The sequence below is a fragment of the Anomaloglossus baeobatrachus genome, chromosome 6, assembly GCF_048569485.1.
Source record: "Anomaloglossus baeobatrachus isolate aAnoBae1 chromosome 6, aAnoBae1.hap1, whole genome shotgun sequence".
Classification (NCBI taxonomy): domain Eukaryota; kingdom Metazoa; phylum Chordata; class Amphibia; order Anura; family Aromobatidae; genus Anomaloglossus; species Anomaloglossus baeobatrachus.
Window position 1 is genome coordinate 302,276,109 of NC_134358.1, and position 18,005 is coordinate 302,294,113.

The following is an 18,005-nucleotide window of genomic DNA, read 5'->3' on the forward strand; positions in this document are numbered from 1 at the left end:
TGAGTACGTTTCTGGATCACTCCGACTTCAGAGAGGCAGTCCAGAAACACCGAGCTTGTCCAGATAAGCGCTTTTCTAAGCGTCTTAAGGACACACGTTATCCCTTCCCCCCTGACGTTGTCAAGGGTTGGGCTCAGTGTCCCAAAGTGGATCCTCCAGTCTCCAGACTGGCGGCTAGATCCATAGTTGCCGTGGAAGATGGGGCTTCACTCAAAGATGCCACTGACAGACAGATGGAGCTCTGGTTGAAATCCATCTATGAAGCTATCGGCGCGTCCTTTGCTCCGGCATTCGCAGCCGTATGGGCACTCCAAGCTATCTCAGCTTGTCACTCGCAGATCAATGCAGTCACACGTGCCTCTACTCCGCAGGTGGTGTCCTTAACCTCTCAGGCGTCGGCGTTTGCGTCCTACGCCATTAATGCTGTCCTGGACTCTGCGAGCCGTACGGCGGTAGCTTCCGCCAATTCGGTGGCAGTCCGCAGGGCCATGTGGCTACGTGAATGGAAGGCAGACTCTGCTTCCAAAAAGTTCTTAACCGGTTTGCCATTTTCTGGCGACCGCCTGTTTTGGTGAGCGATTGGATGAAATCATTAAACAATCCAAGGGAAAGGACTCATCCTTACCCCAGTCCAAACCAAACAGACCTCAACAACGGAAGGTACAATCGAGGTTTCGGTCCTTTCGGCCCGCGGGCAGGTCCCAATTCTCCTCGTCCAACAGGCCACAGAAGGGTCAGAAGGACTCCGATTCATGGCGGTCTAAGTCACGTCCTAAAAAGAACGCCGGAGGAACCGCTCCCAAAGCGGCCTCCTCATGACTTTCGGCCTCTTCACACCGCATCCTCGGTCGGTGGCAGGCTCTCCCGCTTTTGCGACGCCTGGCTGCCACAGGTACAAGACCGATGGGTGAGAGACATTCTGTCTCACGGTTACAGGATAGAGTTCAGCTCTCGTCCTCTGACTCGATTCTTCAGAACATCTCCGCCCCCCCGAGCGAGCCGATGCTCTTCTTCAGGCGGTGTGCACTCTGAAGGCAGAAGGAGTGGTGATCCCTGTTCCTCTTCAGCAACAGGGTCACGTTTTTTACTCCAACTTGTTTGTGGTGCCAAAAAAGGACGGATCCTTCCGTCCTGTTCTGGACCTAAAACTGCTCAACAAACACGTAAAAACCAGGCGGTTCCGGATGGAATCGCTCCGCTCCGTCATCGCCTCAATGTCCCAAGGAGATTTCCTAGCATCAATCGACATCAAAGATGCTTATCTCCACGTACCGATTGCACCAGAGCATCAGCGCTTCCTGCGTTTCGCCATAGGGGACGAACACCTTCAGTTCGTGGCACTGCCTTTTGGCCTGGCGACAGCCCCACGGGTCTTCACCAAGGTCATGGCAACAGTAGTAGCAGTCCTACACTCTCAGGGACACTCGGTGATCCCTTACTTAGACGATCTGCTTGTCAAGGCACCCTCTCAAGGGGCATGCCAACACAGCCTGAACATTGCTCTGGAGACTCTCCAGAGGTTCGGGTGGATCATCAATTTCCCAAAGTCAAATCTGACACCGACCCAATCACTGACATATCTTGGCATGGAGTTTCATACTCTCTCAGCGATAGTGAAGCTTCCGCTGGACAAACAGCGTTCACTACAGACAGGGGTGCAATCTCTCCTTCAAGGCCAGTCACACCCCTTGAGGCGCCTCATGCACTTCCTAGGGAAGATGGTAGCAGCAATGGAGGCAGTTCCTTTTGCGCAGTTTCATCTGCGTCCACTTCAATGGGACATTCTCCGCAAATGGGACAGGAAGCCGGCGTCCCTCGACAGGAACGTCTCCCTTTCTCAGGCAGCCAAAGCCTCCCTTCGGTGGTGGCTTCTTCCCACTTCATTGTCGAAGGGGAAATCCTTCCTACCCCCATCCTGGGCGGTGGTCACGACGGACGCGAATCTATCAGGGTGGGGAGCGGTCTTTCTCCACCACAGGGCTCAGGGTACCTGGACTCAGCCAGAGTCCTCCCTTCAGATCAATGTTCTGGAGATAAGGGCAGTGTATCTTGCCCTAAAGGCGTTCCAGCCGTGGCTGGAAGGCAAGCAGATCCGAATTCAGTCGGACAACTCCACCGCGGTGGCATACATCAACCACCAAGGTGGAACACGCAGTCGGCAAGCCTTCCAGGAAGTCCAGCGGATTCTGCTGTGGGTGGAAGCCACAGCCTCCACCATATCCGCAGTTCACATCCCGGGCGTAGAAAACTGGGAAGCAGACTTTCTCAGTCGCCAGGGCATGGACGCAGGGGAATGGTCCCTTCACCCGGACGTGTTTCAAGAGATCTGTTGCCGCTGGGGGATGCCGGACGTCGACCTAATGGCGTCCCGGCACAACAACAAGGTCCCGACATTCATGGCACGGTCTCAAGATCACAGAGCTCTGGCGGCAGACGCCTTAGTTCAGGATTGGTCGCAGTTTCAACTGCCTTATGTGTTTCCTCCTCTGGCACTGTTGCCCAGAGTGTTACGCAAGATCAGGTCCGACTGCCGCCGCGCCATCCTCGTCGCTCCAGACTGGCCGAGGAGGTCGTGGTACCCGGATCTGTGGCATCTCACGGTGGGCCAACCGTGGGCACTACCAGACCGACCAGACTTGCTGTCTCAAGGGCCGTTTTTCCATCTAAATTCTGCGGCCCTCAACCTGACTGTGTGGCCATTGAGTCCTGGATCCTAGCGTCTTCAGGGTTATTTCAAGAGGTCATTGCCACTATGAGACAGGCCAGGAAACCAGCGTCCGCCAAGATCTACCACAGGACGTGGAGAATATTCTTATCCTGGTGCTCTGATCAGGGTTTTACTCCCTGGCCATTTGCCTTGCCCACTTTTCTTTCCTTCCTGCAATCCGGATTGGAAAAGGGTTTGTCGCTCGGCTCACTTAAGGGACAAGTCTCAGCGCTCTTTGTTTTTTCAGAAGCGCCTAGCCAGACTTCCACAGGTACGCACGTTCCTGCAGGGGGTTTGTCACATAGTCCCTCCTTACAAGCGTCCGTTAGAACCCTGGGATCTGAACAGGGTGCTGATGGCTCTTCAGAAACCACCTTTCGAGCCAATGAAGGATATTTCTCTTTCACGCCTTTCGCAGAAAGTGGTCTTCCTAGTAGCAGTCACATCACTTCGGAGAGTGTCTGAGCTAGCAGCGCTGTCATGCAAAGCCCCTTTCCTGGTGTTTCACCAGGACAAGGTGGTTCTGCGTCCGGTTCCGGAATTTCTCCCTAAGGTGGTATCCCCCTTTCATCTCAATCAGGATATCTCCTTACCCTCTTTTTGTCCTCATCCAGTTCACCAATGTGAAAGGGATTTGCACTTGTTAGATCTGGTGAGAGCACTCAGACTCTACATTTCTCGTACGGCGCCCCTGCGCCGCTCGGATGCACTCTTTGTCCTTGTCGCTGGCCAGCGTAAAGGGTCACAGGCTTCCAAATCAACCCTGGCTCGGTGGATCAAGGAACCAATTCTCGAAGCTTACCGTTCTTCTGGGCTTCCGGTTCCCTCAGGGCTGAAGGCCCATTCTACCAGAGCCGTGGGTGCGTCCTGGGCTTTGCGGCACCAGGCTACGGCTCAGCAGGTGTGTCAGGCGGCTACCTGGTCGAGCCTGCACACTTTCACGAAACACTATCAGGTGCATACCTATGCTTCGGCAGATGCCAGCCTAGGTAGGCGAGTCCTTCAGGCGGCGGTTGCCCACCTGTAGGAACGGGCCGTTTTACGGCTCTATTACGAGGTATTATTTTACCCACCCAGGGACTGCTTTTGGACGTCCCAATTGTCTGGGTCTCCCAATGGAGCGACAAAGAAGAAGGGAATTTTGTTTACTTACCGTAAATTCCTTTTCTTCTAGCTCCAATTGGGAGACCCAGCACCCGCCCCTGTTCCCTTCGGGCTGTTGTTCTTTGTGTACACATGTTGTTCATGTTGACTGGTTTTCAGTTTTCCGAACTTTCTTCGGATTGAAGTTACTTTAGACCAATTTATAAGTTTCCTCCTTCCTGCTTTTGCACCAAAACTGAGGAGCCCGTGATGCACGGGGGGGTGTATAGGCAGAAGGGGAGGGGCTTTACACTTTTAGGTGTAATACTTTGTGTGGCCTCCGGAGGCAGAAGCTATACACCCAATTGTCTGGGTCTCCCAATTGGAGCTAGAAGAAAAGGAATTTACGGTAAGTAAACAAAATTCCCTTCTTTATTTATTTATATTTTTTTTTTTTTTTTGATCAGGCTAAATTTGTATTATTTTTATATTTCACATATTACAGTGGTTAATGATGAATTTAGCTTTGGGGGTTGTAATTCCACAAGAGCTGGCGTGCTGGAGGTTGCTATTCCCCGATGTAGACCATACAACATTTATTTGTGCATACAGCTGCATTTCACAAAATAATATTTCCTAAAAATTGAATATCAATGTTTCAGGTATGAACAACAGAGAGATAATCTAAATCAGCAATCCTTCAACATGGAGCAAGCCAACTACACCATCCAAACCCTGAAAGACACAAAAACGACGGTAGGCGCCAATGAGTTTATATGGGTTAGGCACATATGCAGTGGGCTCCTCGAATTCAAGAGCATCAATAATTATAATATACCCAATGCGATTTGGATAAAATATGGCATATTTTTACTGTATTGACTGTGCATTGGAGTTCACCTGATTTGTGAATACTCCAGGCACATGCAGAATTATTGGTGAAATTTCTGTGCATTTTTCATCTTCATGAGGTTGCAGAAATATATTCACATGTACCAAAACAACCTCATTCTCAAATATTAGTGATTTTCATTTTCAGAAATAGAGATGTTTTCTAACTTTTTGGCTTCATGATCACGAGTTTTTATCCAAAGATGATTAAACCGGTTTTTCACTTCTAATGTGATTCCCCTTTCTTTTATCCTAACCACTTCCTAACTAACTCTTTTCTAATATACTTCTGCTATCTACTCTGCTCCTGTAAGCCTACCTCTAATAGGTTCGCAAATACCTTTTAGGCCTAAGCCACACGAAATAAAAATCGGAGCGAGTGGAATGCGATAAAACATCGCATTCCACTCGGACCAATATTAGCCTATGTGCCAGCTCCCATGAGAGATTTATTTTCTTGGCCCTAATCAGACTGAGAAAACAGTCGCAGCATGCTGTGTGTGTAATGCGATCCTTGTTTCTCTCGCACCCATTCAAGTCTATGGGGCGAGAGAAAAATCGCACTGCACTCGCAGTACACCGGTGTAATGTGAGTGCAGAGCGAGAATGGCAATAGCCGGCAACGGAGGAGAGAGGGAGATAAATCCCTCCCCCTCCTCCACAGCACCGGCTCTCCGCTCCTCAGCGCTGGCCCGCCCCTCCTCAATTCCAGCCCGCCCCCCTAGCCGTGGTCCGATCGCATGATCGGACCTCGGTCACAATGACACTCTGCTCCTGCTGTGCTGCCAGCGAGAGCCGAGTGTCGTGCGAGAATCGCAGTAGTCCCCGTGTGGCCCCGGCCTTACTGTTGTTGTGGCTTTTGACTGCAGACCGGAGTCAGATTGAACAGGACACATCCCTGGTGAGGATGAGGCTGCCTCTCTGAGTGACAGCAATCTGGGCACGCATACCCAGATCACACTTCACTCTTCTCTTAAGCTGGTGTCACACACAGCGACAACGACAACGACGTCGCTGCTACGTCACCATTTTCTGTGACGTTGCAGTGACGTCGCTGTCGCTGTGTGTGACATCCAGCAACGACCTGGCCCCTGCTGTGAGGTCGCCGGTCGTTGCTGAATGTCCAGCTTCATTTTTTGGTCGTCACTTTCCCGCTGTGACACACACATCGCTGTGTGTGACAGCGAGAGAGCGACGAAATGAAGCGAGCAGGAGCCGGCACTGGCAGCTGCGGTAAGCTGTAACCAGCGTAAACATCGGGTAACCAAGGGAAGACCTTTCCCTGGTTACCCGATATTTACCTTCGTTACCAGCCTCCGCCCTTGCTGCCATCGCCGGCTCCTGCACTGTGACATGTGGCTGCAGTACGCATCGGGTAATTAACCCGATGTATACTGTAGCAAGGAGAGCAAGGAGCCAGCGCTAAGCAGTGCGCGCGGCTCCCTGCTCTCTGCACTGCGACATGTAGCTGCAGCACACATCGGGCTAATTAACCCGATGTGTACTGTACTTAGGAGAGCAAGGAGCCAGCGCTAAGCGCAGCTCCCTGCTCTCTGCACATGTAGCACAGCGACGTTATGATCGCTGCTTCTGCTGTGTTTGACAGCTAAGCAGCGATCATAACAGCGACTTACAAGGTCGCTGTTACGTCACAGAAAATGGTGACGTAACAGCGACGTCGTTGTCGCTGTCGCTTAGTGTGAACCCAGCTTTAGCCCCCACCAGTGACATGCCCTACTCAGTTAATCCGATTCGGAAGGATCAAAGCTACAACAGCAATAAAGTGATTTGGGAACCTATTGGGGATAATCTTACAGGAGCAGAGTAGATAGCAGAAGTATATTAGGAAAGTGATAGGGTGAAAGAAAGTGAGTCACATTTGTAGTGGGAAACCTCTTTAAATATGCGGAATTTTTAGGAAAAACTACCATTCCTTTATGGTATGGAAAATTTCTGCTTTCCTAGTCAATTCCATCTGTGGGTCTATTTCCATATAGTGCTCAAGCTGATGGTGCTCTGAATGGAGCAAAGAGCAAATACTTGGCACTCAAATAGTTGAAGAAACTGGTATTTTATTGAGTAAACTTAACCAGATACAGCACAGACATTTCGGTCTAAGGCCCCCTTCACACGTCAGTGAAAAACACACCTGTTCTTCACTGACGTGTAAAACACGCACATGTCCCGTGATTCATGGCACACGTGGGTTGTCCATGTGCAATATGTGATTGCATATGGACATTACTCACCTGCCTTCACTGCTGCTGTCCATGGTGCTGAACTCCTCGGCTCTGCAGCGTCCGCCCTCCGCTCTCTGCACCTACTTCCGGGTCGGCTGTTCCTGCTTTCATGAATATTCATGAGCCGGACAGGAGCTGCAGAGAGCGGAGACTGCACAGTGAATCACTGGAAAGGTGAGTTGAAAATGTTTATTTGATATGTCAGTGTTTTTCTGGTACGTGTTTCACGGATCACACCATAGTGTGGTCCGAGGGTCATCAGTGATGCCACAAAAAAACGGACTTGTCTCCATGCAGAATCACGGACACGCGTGTACGCTGCACGGAGACATGTTCAGTGAAAAATCACTGATATGTGCGCAGACCCATTGATTATAATGTGTCTACGTATGTCAGTGATTATGGTACGTATAAAAAAAAAGCACATACGTACCAGAATCACTGACGTGTGAAGGGGGACTAACATAGACCTTCATCAGTGAATGTAGCGCTGGTGTAGAAGACGGTGTCCACCATTGTGTGGCAAAACTGAAGGATCTGGCATGCTGAATTGAAGTGATCTATTTTAGGAACTTAGGCCGCCATTAGCGGTGTCTACCATCGGCTGATTCCACTCCCCACTCAAAACACATATGTGCTTGGCCAAATTGCGTAGGAATGCTGATCAGGGGATCGCCAGTTATTAACAGTGTGTGAACACCCATATCCAGTTGTTTAAGATGGAAGGGGTTTATTTGTTGCTGATAGAGGACTATCCACTCCAAGGATGATCTAGTAAACCCATAGAAAGCCGCAGATATGTAATGTATGGCTTTTTGTTTTCATTTTGTATCGTAAGGTTGAAGCAATGAAAATTGGCACAAAGGAAATGAAAAAGGCCTACAAGGAAGTCAAAATTGATCAGATTGAGGTAAATATTAAAGCATATATTAATAGTTGTTTGTTTTTGTTTTTTGTTTTTTTTTTTAAAAAGATGTTATATTGCTCTCATCATGGAAGTAAGAGCATTATTGGCGCAATCAATAACTTATTACTGTGCAAAGTAATAGCATTAGTTTCCCTTTAAAAGAAAATCACTAATGTCTATTAGCTGCACAGTTCACTGTACTCAATGGGTTCGATCACAATCTAATGTGTATGGGGGTGCCGGCCCACTGATTGTTGACCGCGCATGTACACTTTCCGACTGCTGGTCACATTTTCTCCCAGAGACACGTCACCTGGTGGCTTTCTCTTAGCGAAGACCGTAGTGCACAGCCGAACGAGCGCTCCGGTGTATAGGAAAATTGCCTGAGATGTCTGCTAGCCAAACAATCAGACAGAGCTATCTATTGTGTATGGGGGGCTTAAGGGGTGTGTGTGTGTGTGTGTGTGTGTGTGTGTGTGTGTGTGTGTGTGTGGTGTCTTTTAGGCAGGAGAGAAACAGACTAAATTGGTACTTAATAAAACAGAATATAATTGTTTTCTGACGTCAAACTGGCTATTCACCTGATCGGTGTCCAGCTTGTTAGGTTGAAGTGATACGGTACTTCTGATGGAGGAGTGGGTGCTCTGGTGGGGTCCAACCCCGTGAAGAGGAATATCATTAAACCAGGCGCTCCAAAATGGAAAGTAGAAAAAAAACTTTTATTATTCACAGCAAACAGTTCAATAGAAACATTTCAGTCAATATGCTGGTCCTCCATTACACCAGCGGTGGATACTGTGTACTCTGTTCCTGATCTCTTTTGTAGCTAGACCTGCCATTGCTCCCACTATTGGTGATCAATATTTACCTGATCTACTAGGCTAGGTTTCTGCTTCTTACCAGAGACCTGATTATTGCCTGACCCCGCATTTATCAGTGGGGACTACCATTTACTTTATCCACCAAGCCAGTGTCTTGCTTCTTAATAGAGATTTATATCATACATACTGCATAATACCAATTTTCATTACATGCACAAGCGATTGATTTCGCGTGCTATCGTCACGGATTCAGTTAAACCCCTAGGCCTTCCTACCTCATTTACATGACATTCTATATACAGTTAGGTCCAGAAATATTTGGACAGTGACACAATTTTCGCGAGTTGGGCTCTGCATGCCACCACATTGGATTTGAAATGAAACCTCTACAACAGAATTCAAGTGCAGATTGTAACGTTTAATTTGAAGGTTTGAACAAAAATATCTGATAGAAATTGTAGGAATTGTACACATTTCTTTACAAACACTCCACATTTTAGGAGGTCAAAAGTAATTGGACAAATAAACCAAACCCAAACAAAATATTTTTATTTTCAATATTTTGTTGCAAATCCTTTGGAGGCAATCACTGCCTTAAGTCTGGAACCCATGGACATCACCAAACGCTGGGTTTCCTCCTTCTTAATGCTTTGCCTGGCCTTTACTGCCGCAGCCTTCAGGTCTTGCTTGTTTGTGGGTCTTTCCGTCTTAAGTCTGGATTTGAGCAAGTGAAATGCATGCTCAATTGGGTTAAGATCTGGTGATTGACTTGGCCATTGCAGAATGTTCCACTTTTTAGCACTCATGAACTCCTGGGTAGCTTTGGCTGTATGCTTGGGGTCATTGTCCATCTGTACTATGAATTGCCGTCCGATCAACTTTGCGGCATTTGGCTGAATCTGGGCTGAAAGTATATCCCGGTACACTTCAGAATTCATCCGGCTACGCTTGTCTGCTGTTATGTCATCAATAAACACAAGTGACCCAGTGCCATTGAAAGCCATGCATGCCCATGCCATCACGTTGCCTCCACCATGTTTTACAGAGGATGTGGTGTGCCTTGGATCATGTGCCGTTCCCTTTCTTCTCCAAACTTTTTTCTTCCCATCATTCTGGTACAGGTTGATCTTGGTCTCATCTGTCCATAGAATACTTTTCCAGAACTGAGCTGGCTTCATGAGGTGTTTTTCAGCAAATTTAACTCTGGCCTGTCTATTTTTGGAATTGATGAATGGTTTGCATCTAGATGTGAACCCTTTGTATTTACTTTCATGGAGTCTTCTCTTTACTGTTGACTTAGAGACAGATACACCTACTTCACTGAGAGTGTTCTGGACTTCAGTTGATGTTGTGAACGGGTTCTTCTTCACCAAAGAAAGTATGCGGCGATCATCCACCACTGTTGTCATCTGTGGACGCCCAGGCCTTTTTGAGTTCCCAAGCTCACCAGTCAATTCCTTTTTTCTCAGAATGTACCCGACTGTTGATTTTGCTACTCCAAGCATGTCTGCTATCTCTCTGATGGATTTTTTCTTTTTTTTTCAGCCTCAGGATGTTCTGCTTCACCTCAATTGAGAGTTCCTTAGACCGCATGTTGTCTGGTCACAGCAACAGCTTCCAAATGCAAAACCACACACCTGTAATCAACCCCAGACCTTTTAACTACTTCATTGATTACAGGTTAACGAGGGAGACGCCTTCAGAGTTAATTGCAGCCCTTAGAGTCCCTTGTCCAATTACTTTTGGTCCCTTGAAAAAGAGGAGGCTATGCATTACAGAGCTATGATTCCTAAACCCTTTCTCCGATTTGGATGTGAAAACTCTCATATTGCAGCTGGGAGTGTGCACTTTCAGCCCATAATATATATAATTGTATTTCTGAACATGTTTTTGTAAACATCTAAAATAACAAAACTTGTGTCACTGTCCAAATGTTTCTGGACCTGATTGTATACTCCCGGTTCCTCTGACGAAGGTCAGCATATTGACCGAAACATTTCTATTGAACTGTTTGCTGTGAACAATAAGTTTTTTTTGTTTTTTCTTTCTACTTTTCATTTTGGAGTGCCTGGTTTAATCATATTCAGCTTGTTAGGTAGACATGCATCTGACAAGCTCTAGGTTTACAATGAGAATGAGTAGTTTATGTAAAAATATATGGGTCTCCTTGAAGGAAATCTGTCAGCTTTGTATGGCTTGATTTACAAGTTAATTTAAAGGGGCTGTACAGTGTTTTCCTGAGGCTGCATAGTCAGTCCATTAGAACACTGTTGCTACTTTACTGTAAGAGTTCGCATCACACAAATCTCAACTGATCAGAAGCTCAAAGCATATCCTAATCATTTACCATCATTAGCTTATAGGGCTGGTCCAACACTGAAAATGTATTTTCTAACCATCTATCCTTTCCCCTTAACACTTGTGTAAATATGTTTATTATACAATTCCCTATTTATCTAATTCCTAAAAGTGTTTGTTTCTGTTCCCGTCGCCACAACAGTGCCACTGCTTTGGTGGCACTGTTGTGGCTCTGGAAAAAACAATTACCGGTTAGTAATTAAGATTTTTCCCATCACCACGACAGCGCCACCAAAGCAGTGGTGCTGTCGTGGCTATGGGAAAAAAACATTACCGGTAAGTAATTATGATTTTTTTTTTTTTTTTTTTTATATTGCACTTCTTCCTGTGACCTTTTTGTTTTGAGAGGTGTCACAAACATGATGTCATAGGCAGTTGGAGCTGCACTCCCTGTCTGCAGCATCCATCACCCTCCTAGAAAAGGTCTACTTACTAGTTTCTTGCATCACCACCCCCTGAGGATGTCCTGGATTATGAGTGATGGATGCTGTGACTGAGGATAGTAGAGTTTCTGTTGCTTTTGTTAAAGACAATAGCAGGGGGCGGTGCTAGAGGCAGTAACATCGGAGCCACCCCACAGCTTCTAGCACTGCGCTCAAACAAAGCCTCATCAGGGTATGGTGTGGTGCTGGTGTCACTACTTCTAGCAACACCCCCGTATGACCATTCAGTTGAGTGCAGTGCTAAAAGCTGTGGGTGGTGCTGGTGTCACTTCCTGCATTTTGCACCGCCACCTGCCAACATCTTTCACACAAGCAATGGAAGCCGTGGCAGAAAGAGGAGTAGCATGCCGACGCTCCACTAACCCCAGGCCATAGCGTCAATCATCCAGGATTCAGGACATCCTCAGAGGGCAGCAAACTAGTAAGTAATGCACCGCCCTCTAATGACATAATGTTCTTTTGAGGGGCAATGGACGCTGCGGAGAGTGAGGGCAGCCCAGCCTCCTGAGACGTTATGTTTGAGACTCCTCAAAAGATACCTTTAGAGATTTGATAGGAAGAAGTGCAGGGAATTGTATAATAAAGATAATCACAAAAGTGGTTAAGTGGATAAGGATAGATGGCTAGAAAATACATTTAGGTGTCGGCCACCCTTTTTAAAGGGGTTATCCGGCTTAATTTGCTTTTTTTTTATTATTACCCAATTGGGCTACATTGGGGCAGGTAAGTAGATAGTGACCACTTACCTGCTCCACTGTCAGCCCCTCTCCCCGACTCAGGGTGGTCATGTGACCGCTCCTGCCGCCATTTTGCTGCTTCCGGTCATTTCATGTCAACATGGGCAGGACCATGTTGACATGCAAATCTGGAACAGCATGTTGCCGCCCTGCTGGGCTGGTACAGTGCGTGGAGTCCCCGCACCCCATACTCTGCCCACAACCTCCCCCTGCACTGCTGTGGGGTCCGTGACCTGGGGGAGGGGCTTGGCGGCGCTGCCGTGGTGTCAGCGCCAGCACCGGGCCCCTGCTCAGGATCGCACATTCAAATGTACTGGCATCACAGATCACAGATGCCGATATATTTAAAAGCCCTGATGAGAGGGAGCGCTGCGCTGCTTCTCATCATTGTCCGTGCAGTCTGTGTCTGACAGTTCAGGACAGCGGTGACGTCACTACCGTGCTGATATGTCCAGACCAGACAGCGGACAAACGTGCAGGAGCGGCAGGGACCGAGGAGGGGTGAGTATGTATTCCCTACATGTGTTCCTTATGGGGGTAGGGGGGGGGGTCGGTACAGTGCGCCGTGTGTGTGTGTGTGTGTGGTGCAGAGCTGTGTGTGTGTGTGTGGGGTGCAGAGCTGTGTGTGTGTGTGTGTGTGGGGTGCAGAGCTGTGTGTGTGTGTGTGTGTGGGGTGCAGAGCTGTGTGTGTGTGTGTGTGTGTGTGGGGTGCAGAGCTGTGTGTGTGTGGGGTGCAGAGCTGTGTGTGTGTGTGTGTGTGTGGTGCAGAGCTGTGTGTGTGTGTGTGTGTGTGGGGTGCAGAGCTGTGTGTGTGTGTGGGGTGCAGAGCTGTGTGTGTGTGTGGGGTGCAGAGCTGTGTGTGTGTGTGTGGGGTGCAGAGCTGTGTGTGTGTGTGTGGGGTGCAGAGCTGTGTGTGTGTGGGGTGCAGAGCTGTGTGTGTGTGTGTGGGGTGCAGAGCTGTGTGTGTGTGTGTGGGGTGCAGAGCTGTGTGTGTGTGGGGTGCAGAGCTGTGTGTGTGTGTGTGTGGGGTGCAGAGCTGTGTGTGTGTGTGTGTGTGGTGCAGAGCAGTGTGTGTGTGCGGTGCAGAGCCATGTGTTTGTGTGTGTGTGATGCAGAGCCATATGTGTGTGTGCGGTGCACAGCCATATGTGTGTGTGCGGTGCACAGCCATATGTGTGTGTGTGTGTGTGTGTGCGCGTGTGTGTGCGATGCAGAGCCGTGTGTGTGTGTGTGTGTGTGTGTGTGTGTGTGCGGTGCAGAGCCATATGTGTGTGTGTGTGTGTGTGTGCGATGCAGAGTCATATTTGTGTGTGCGATGCAGAGCCATATGTGTGTGTGTGTGTGCGCGATGCAGAGCCGTGTGTGTGTGTGTGTGCGTGCGGTCCAGAGCCGTGTGTGTGCGGTGCAGAGCCATATGTGTGTGTGATGCAGAGCCGTGTGTGTGTGTATGCGGTGCAGAGCCATGTGTGTGTGCGGTGCAGAGCCGTGTGTGTGTGTGTGTGTGTGTGTGTGTGTGTGTGTGTGTGGTGCAGAGCCGTGTGTGTGGTGCAGAGCCGTGTGTGTGGTGCAGAGCCATATGTGTGTGATGCAGAGCCATGTGTGTGTGTGGTGCAGAGCCATGTGTGTGTGCGGTGCAGAGCCATATATGTGTGTGTGCGGTGCAGAGCCATATATGTGTGTGTGTGTGTGATGCAGACCCATGTTTGTGTGTGTGTGATGCAGAGCCATGTGTGTGTGTGCGATGCAGAGCCATATGTGTGTGTGTGTGCGGTGCACAGCCATGTGTGTGTGTGCGCGTGTGTGTGCGATGCAGAGTCATATTTGTGTGTGCGATGCAGAGCCATGTGTGTGTGTGTGTGCGCGATGCAGAGCCGTGTGTGTGTGTGTGTGTGTGCGCGGTGCAGAGCCATATGTGTATGTGTGTGTGTGGTGCAGAGCCATATGTGTGCGTGTGCGGTGCAGAGCCCTATGTGGGGCTGTTATTTGCAATGCTGTAGTGATGAGAGGTCAGTGCTGGGCAGAATACTGACAGGGAATGTGTGTGCAGGGGCCGGGGCTGGCACTGAGGCTGGGCAGGAGGTGGTGCTGGACAGTGAGGCCGGGCGGTGCCAGCTGTGACCCGGAGGTTTTGCACATGAAGTGGTCAGTTTGTTTGTGCTGAATGTAAACAAGAGCTGCAGAGAATAAAGGGATAATTCAAAAGGAACAAAAGTTAGAAAACCAAAAATAACAATGTAGAGGTGTTTTATGACAATACAGCACAGATTAGCTTAACAAAAATTTTTGAGTTTGTCGGACAACTCCTTTTAAGTGAGATGTTTTTACTTTTCAAAATTTCTTGTATCATAAATATGTTGCGTTTGTGATAAATAACATTGTACCTTGTACAGGACTTACAAGACCAACTAGAAGATATGATGGAGAATGCAAACGATATTCAAGAAGCACTGAGCCGTAGTTATGGGACGCCTGAAATTGATGAGGACGATCTGGAAGCTGGTAAGGAAGCATGTGCCCATTCATTTCTGGAAATAAAGGTGGAAAAAGTAGGAGGAAAAGCTGCTTAGTCACATTAGGCAACACAATTTCAGCTTGGCTCCCTTCTAGCACCTAGTGGCAATTTTTATGATGCAAAAATATATACAGTATGTCTCAAAAGTGAGTACACCCCTCACATTTTTGTAAATATTTTATTCTATCTTTTCCTGGGACAACACTGAAGGAATAACACTGATACAATGTAAAGAAGTCCGTGTACAGCTTCTATAACAGGGTAAATTTGGTGTAGACCTAAATAACTCAACACACAGCCATTAAAGTCAAAAACCGCTGGCAACAAAAGTGTATACACCCCTATGTGAAAAAGGACAAATTGTGTCCAAAGTGTCAATATTTTGTGTGGCCACCATTATTTTCAAGCGCTGCCTTAGCTCTCCATGGCATGGCGTTCACTAGAGCTTCACAGGAGCCACTGGAATCCTCTTCCACTCCTCCATGACAATATCATGGAACTGGTGAATGTTAGAGCCCTTGCTCTCCTCTACCTTCTGTGTGAGGAGGCCACCACAGATGCTCAATAAGGTTTAAGTCTGGAGACATGCTTGGCCAGTCTAGCACTTTTACCCTTAGTTTGTTTAACAAGACAGTGGTCGTCATCTTGGAGGTGTGTTTGGGAGTCATTATCATGTTGAAATACTGCCCTGCAGCCAAGTGGATCATGTATCAGTATACGTTTGCACTCATGGTTCCCTCAATAAACTGTAGCTCTCCACAGCTTGCAGCCCCAAACCATGACACTGCCACCACCATGCTACACTGTAGCCAAGACATGCTTGTCTTTGTACTCCTCACCTGTTTGCCACCGCACACGCTTGACACCATCTGAAGAATATAAGTTTATCTTGGTCTGAACAGACCACAGGACATGCTTCCAGTAATCTATGTCTTTAGTCTGCTTGTCTTAAGCAAACTGTGGATGGTCTTTCTTATGCATCCTCTTTTAGAATAGGCTTCTTTTTGGATGACAGCCAGTTTGATACAGATAACGGGTTAGTAATGGGGGTGTTAGAATCCTCACCACTTCTAACCACTGAGCTTGATGCCAGCTGTCAATTTACAGCTGACATTAACCCTGAAAATATTACCCCGAACGCCACCGCATCAGAGCAATCTGAGGTGCCAGGCAAAGCTGCGGCCTGCTACTTTTAAGCTGGCAAGGGCCAAATTATTATGTCTGCTTTACCTTTGCTGGTTATCAGAAATAGAGGAGAACTCGCTTCAGTTATTTTTTTTTTTTGTTTTTTAAATTTATAAATAATTGAAAAAAATGTTGGGGATCTCCTTCTATATTTGATAGCCAGCAGACAGCTGGGGTCTTCAGCCTGCAACTGTCTGCTATAATTTGTCTGGTTATCAAACATACGAGCGACCCTCGTAAATGTTGTTTTTTTGGGGGTTCCAGCAGCGTCCAGGCTTTCAACAAGTTTTTTTTTTTGTCAGCATCCGAATTTCAAACTCTACGTTCAAGTTCGAGCCTCGGACACTAGGTGTCTGGTATGATCCCTGTACTTTACCGTTCAGATTAGCTCATTCCTCCTGCTGACAGATTCCCTATAAATGTTCAGGGCTCAGTAGACTTTTTCTTCTCTTGAAGCCTGGGATTCTTTCTCACGGATTATTGCACAAGGTGTGATTTTTGTGAAAATATTGATCTCAAAAATCCCCTTCGGGATACATAATATAATGTTTGTCAAGGATGTTAACCTGGTCCACTCAAAAATAACACTACTTTAGTGTCTTCCAGTTCTAGTCAGATAAATCCTATGTCCTATTAAATTAGTAGTGCATTTTGTCAGGTGTCCATTGGCTATGGATACCTCAGGAGGATCAGCTTTTAACTGTGTAACTTGTCTAACAGAGCTGGATGCATTGGGAGATGAACTCTTGGCAGATGATGACAGCTCCTACTTGGATGAAGCAGCCTCAGCTCCTGCAATCCCCGAAGGCATTCCAAGCGACTCGAAAAATAAGGTATTCGGACTATATGAAGATGTGCCTTTATTCCATAAGCAGCAATAAATACTGATTAGTGAGAGCAAAACTTTACTGTTTAGACCAATTGTAATTCGGAATCTTTGACTCGTCTGTCTTCAATTTTCAGGACGGCGTGTTGGTAGATGAATTTGGACTGCCACAGATTCCCGCTACATAATTGGAGACCATGTTACAAACTGCTAAAGTAAACTGATTCATCTGTCTAAGTGGGATTTCTTTTTTGTTTTTTTTTTTGCTTTAAATTTATCTAACAGTACTTTTTTTTTTTTTTTTTAACATATAAATAACTGAACAAAAATTGAGAACTTGGTTTTCATATTTTAACTTTTGCTAATGTCACTACATTCTGATTTATAAGAAGATATCTATCATGTACATTTAAGATTTGTTGGGAGAGCCTCAATGGAGACCGGTGCCGTGCTTCACATGTGCATGGAACAATGAGTTGCAAACATCTAATACCTTTTTTTTTTTTTTTTTTATATAAAATATCTGACTGGCAGATCTGCGGCGCTTTGGGATAACAAGCTATAATCTGAACCAGTTTTAGAGAAAATGCAGCTCTTAGCCAAACTGGCAACAATTTTCTATAAAGCCCAGGTCACATAGGTGGTTTATTGTTAAGCGAAACGTTTGGGGGGTATCTAATCAATCCTTGTTGCATCCAGAATAGTTTCATTCTTATTTTACAGCTTCATAACCATTAGGCAGTGCTGTTGTGTCTGTGTATATATTTTTCATAAAATTATTTCATTACTTTTTTTTTTTTCTATTTTGTGTTTTGTTTTTTGTTTTTGTTAAGAGGAGTACAATAGAAATATTGCTTCTGTCTCGAGTAACTTAATAAAGGAGTGATTGCTGGTAAAATATTATTTGTTCTGCTCCATTTGTAATAAAAAAAAAAAGTCACGTCTGTGTTGACAAAGATATCAGGCATAGTTCATTGAGCGAGTTTGATTACTGGACCCCATCAATGCCTAGCACAAGAGGCCCTAAGTGTCTAATGCTTGATCAAGGTGGTTATGGCTGAATTCTGGTGTAAAACACTTTGAAGTGTCACTAAATTTTGTCCAATACACCAATCTCCGCTAGCTTCAACAAAGTTGGGACAGACATTGTGAGGGCCTCCTGCCACTTGGTCAACGTTTATGCCACTTTGATGGGGGTAAATTAGGCCAGAAATATATTCCAGTCCTGGACAGGAGTAACATTTCTGCTGGAGGCGTGCGCCAGCTGTAAGATACACCTAATTCAATTAGTGGCA

General features: G+C 46.8%; 1 protein-coding gene across 1 annotated transcript in view; it reads left to right on the forward strand.

The window, feature by feature from the left end:
• CHMP5 (charged multivesicular body protein 5) overlaps positions 1–17,610 on the forward strand; it is a 59,619-nt gene extending 42,009 nt beyond the window's left edge. Inside the window, exons 4-8 of the mRNA XM_075316514.1 lie at positions 4,453–4,546; positions 7,760–7,831; positions 14,578–14,686; positions 16,605–16,717; positions 16,848–17,610. Coding sequence (XP_075172629.1) covers positions 4,453–4,546; positions 7,760–7,831; positions 14,578–14,686; positions 16,605–16,717; positions 16,848–16,898 — 439 coding nt within the window. The 3' untranslated portion in view covers positions 16,899–17,610. The remainder of the gene's footprint in view (positions 1–4,452; positions 4,547–7,759; positions 7,832–14,577; positions 14,687–16,604; positions 16,718–16,847) is intronic.
• The last annotated feature ends 395 nt before the right edge of the window (positions 17,611–18,005 follow it).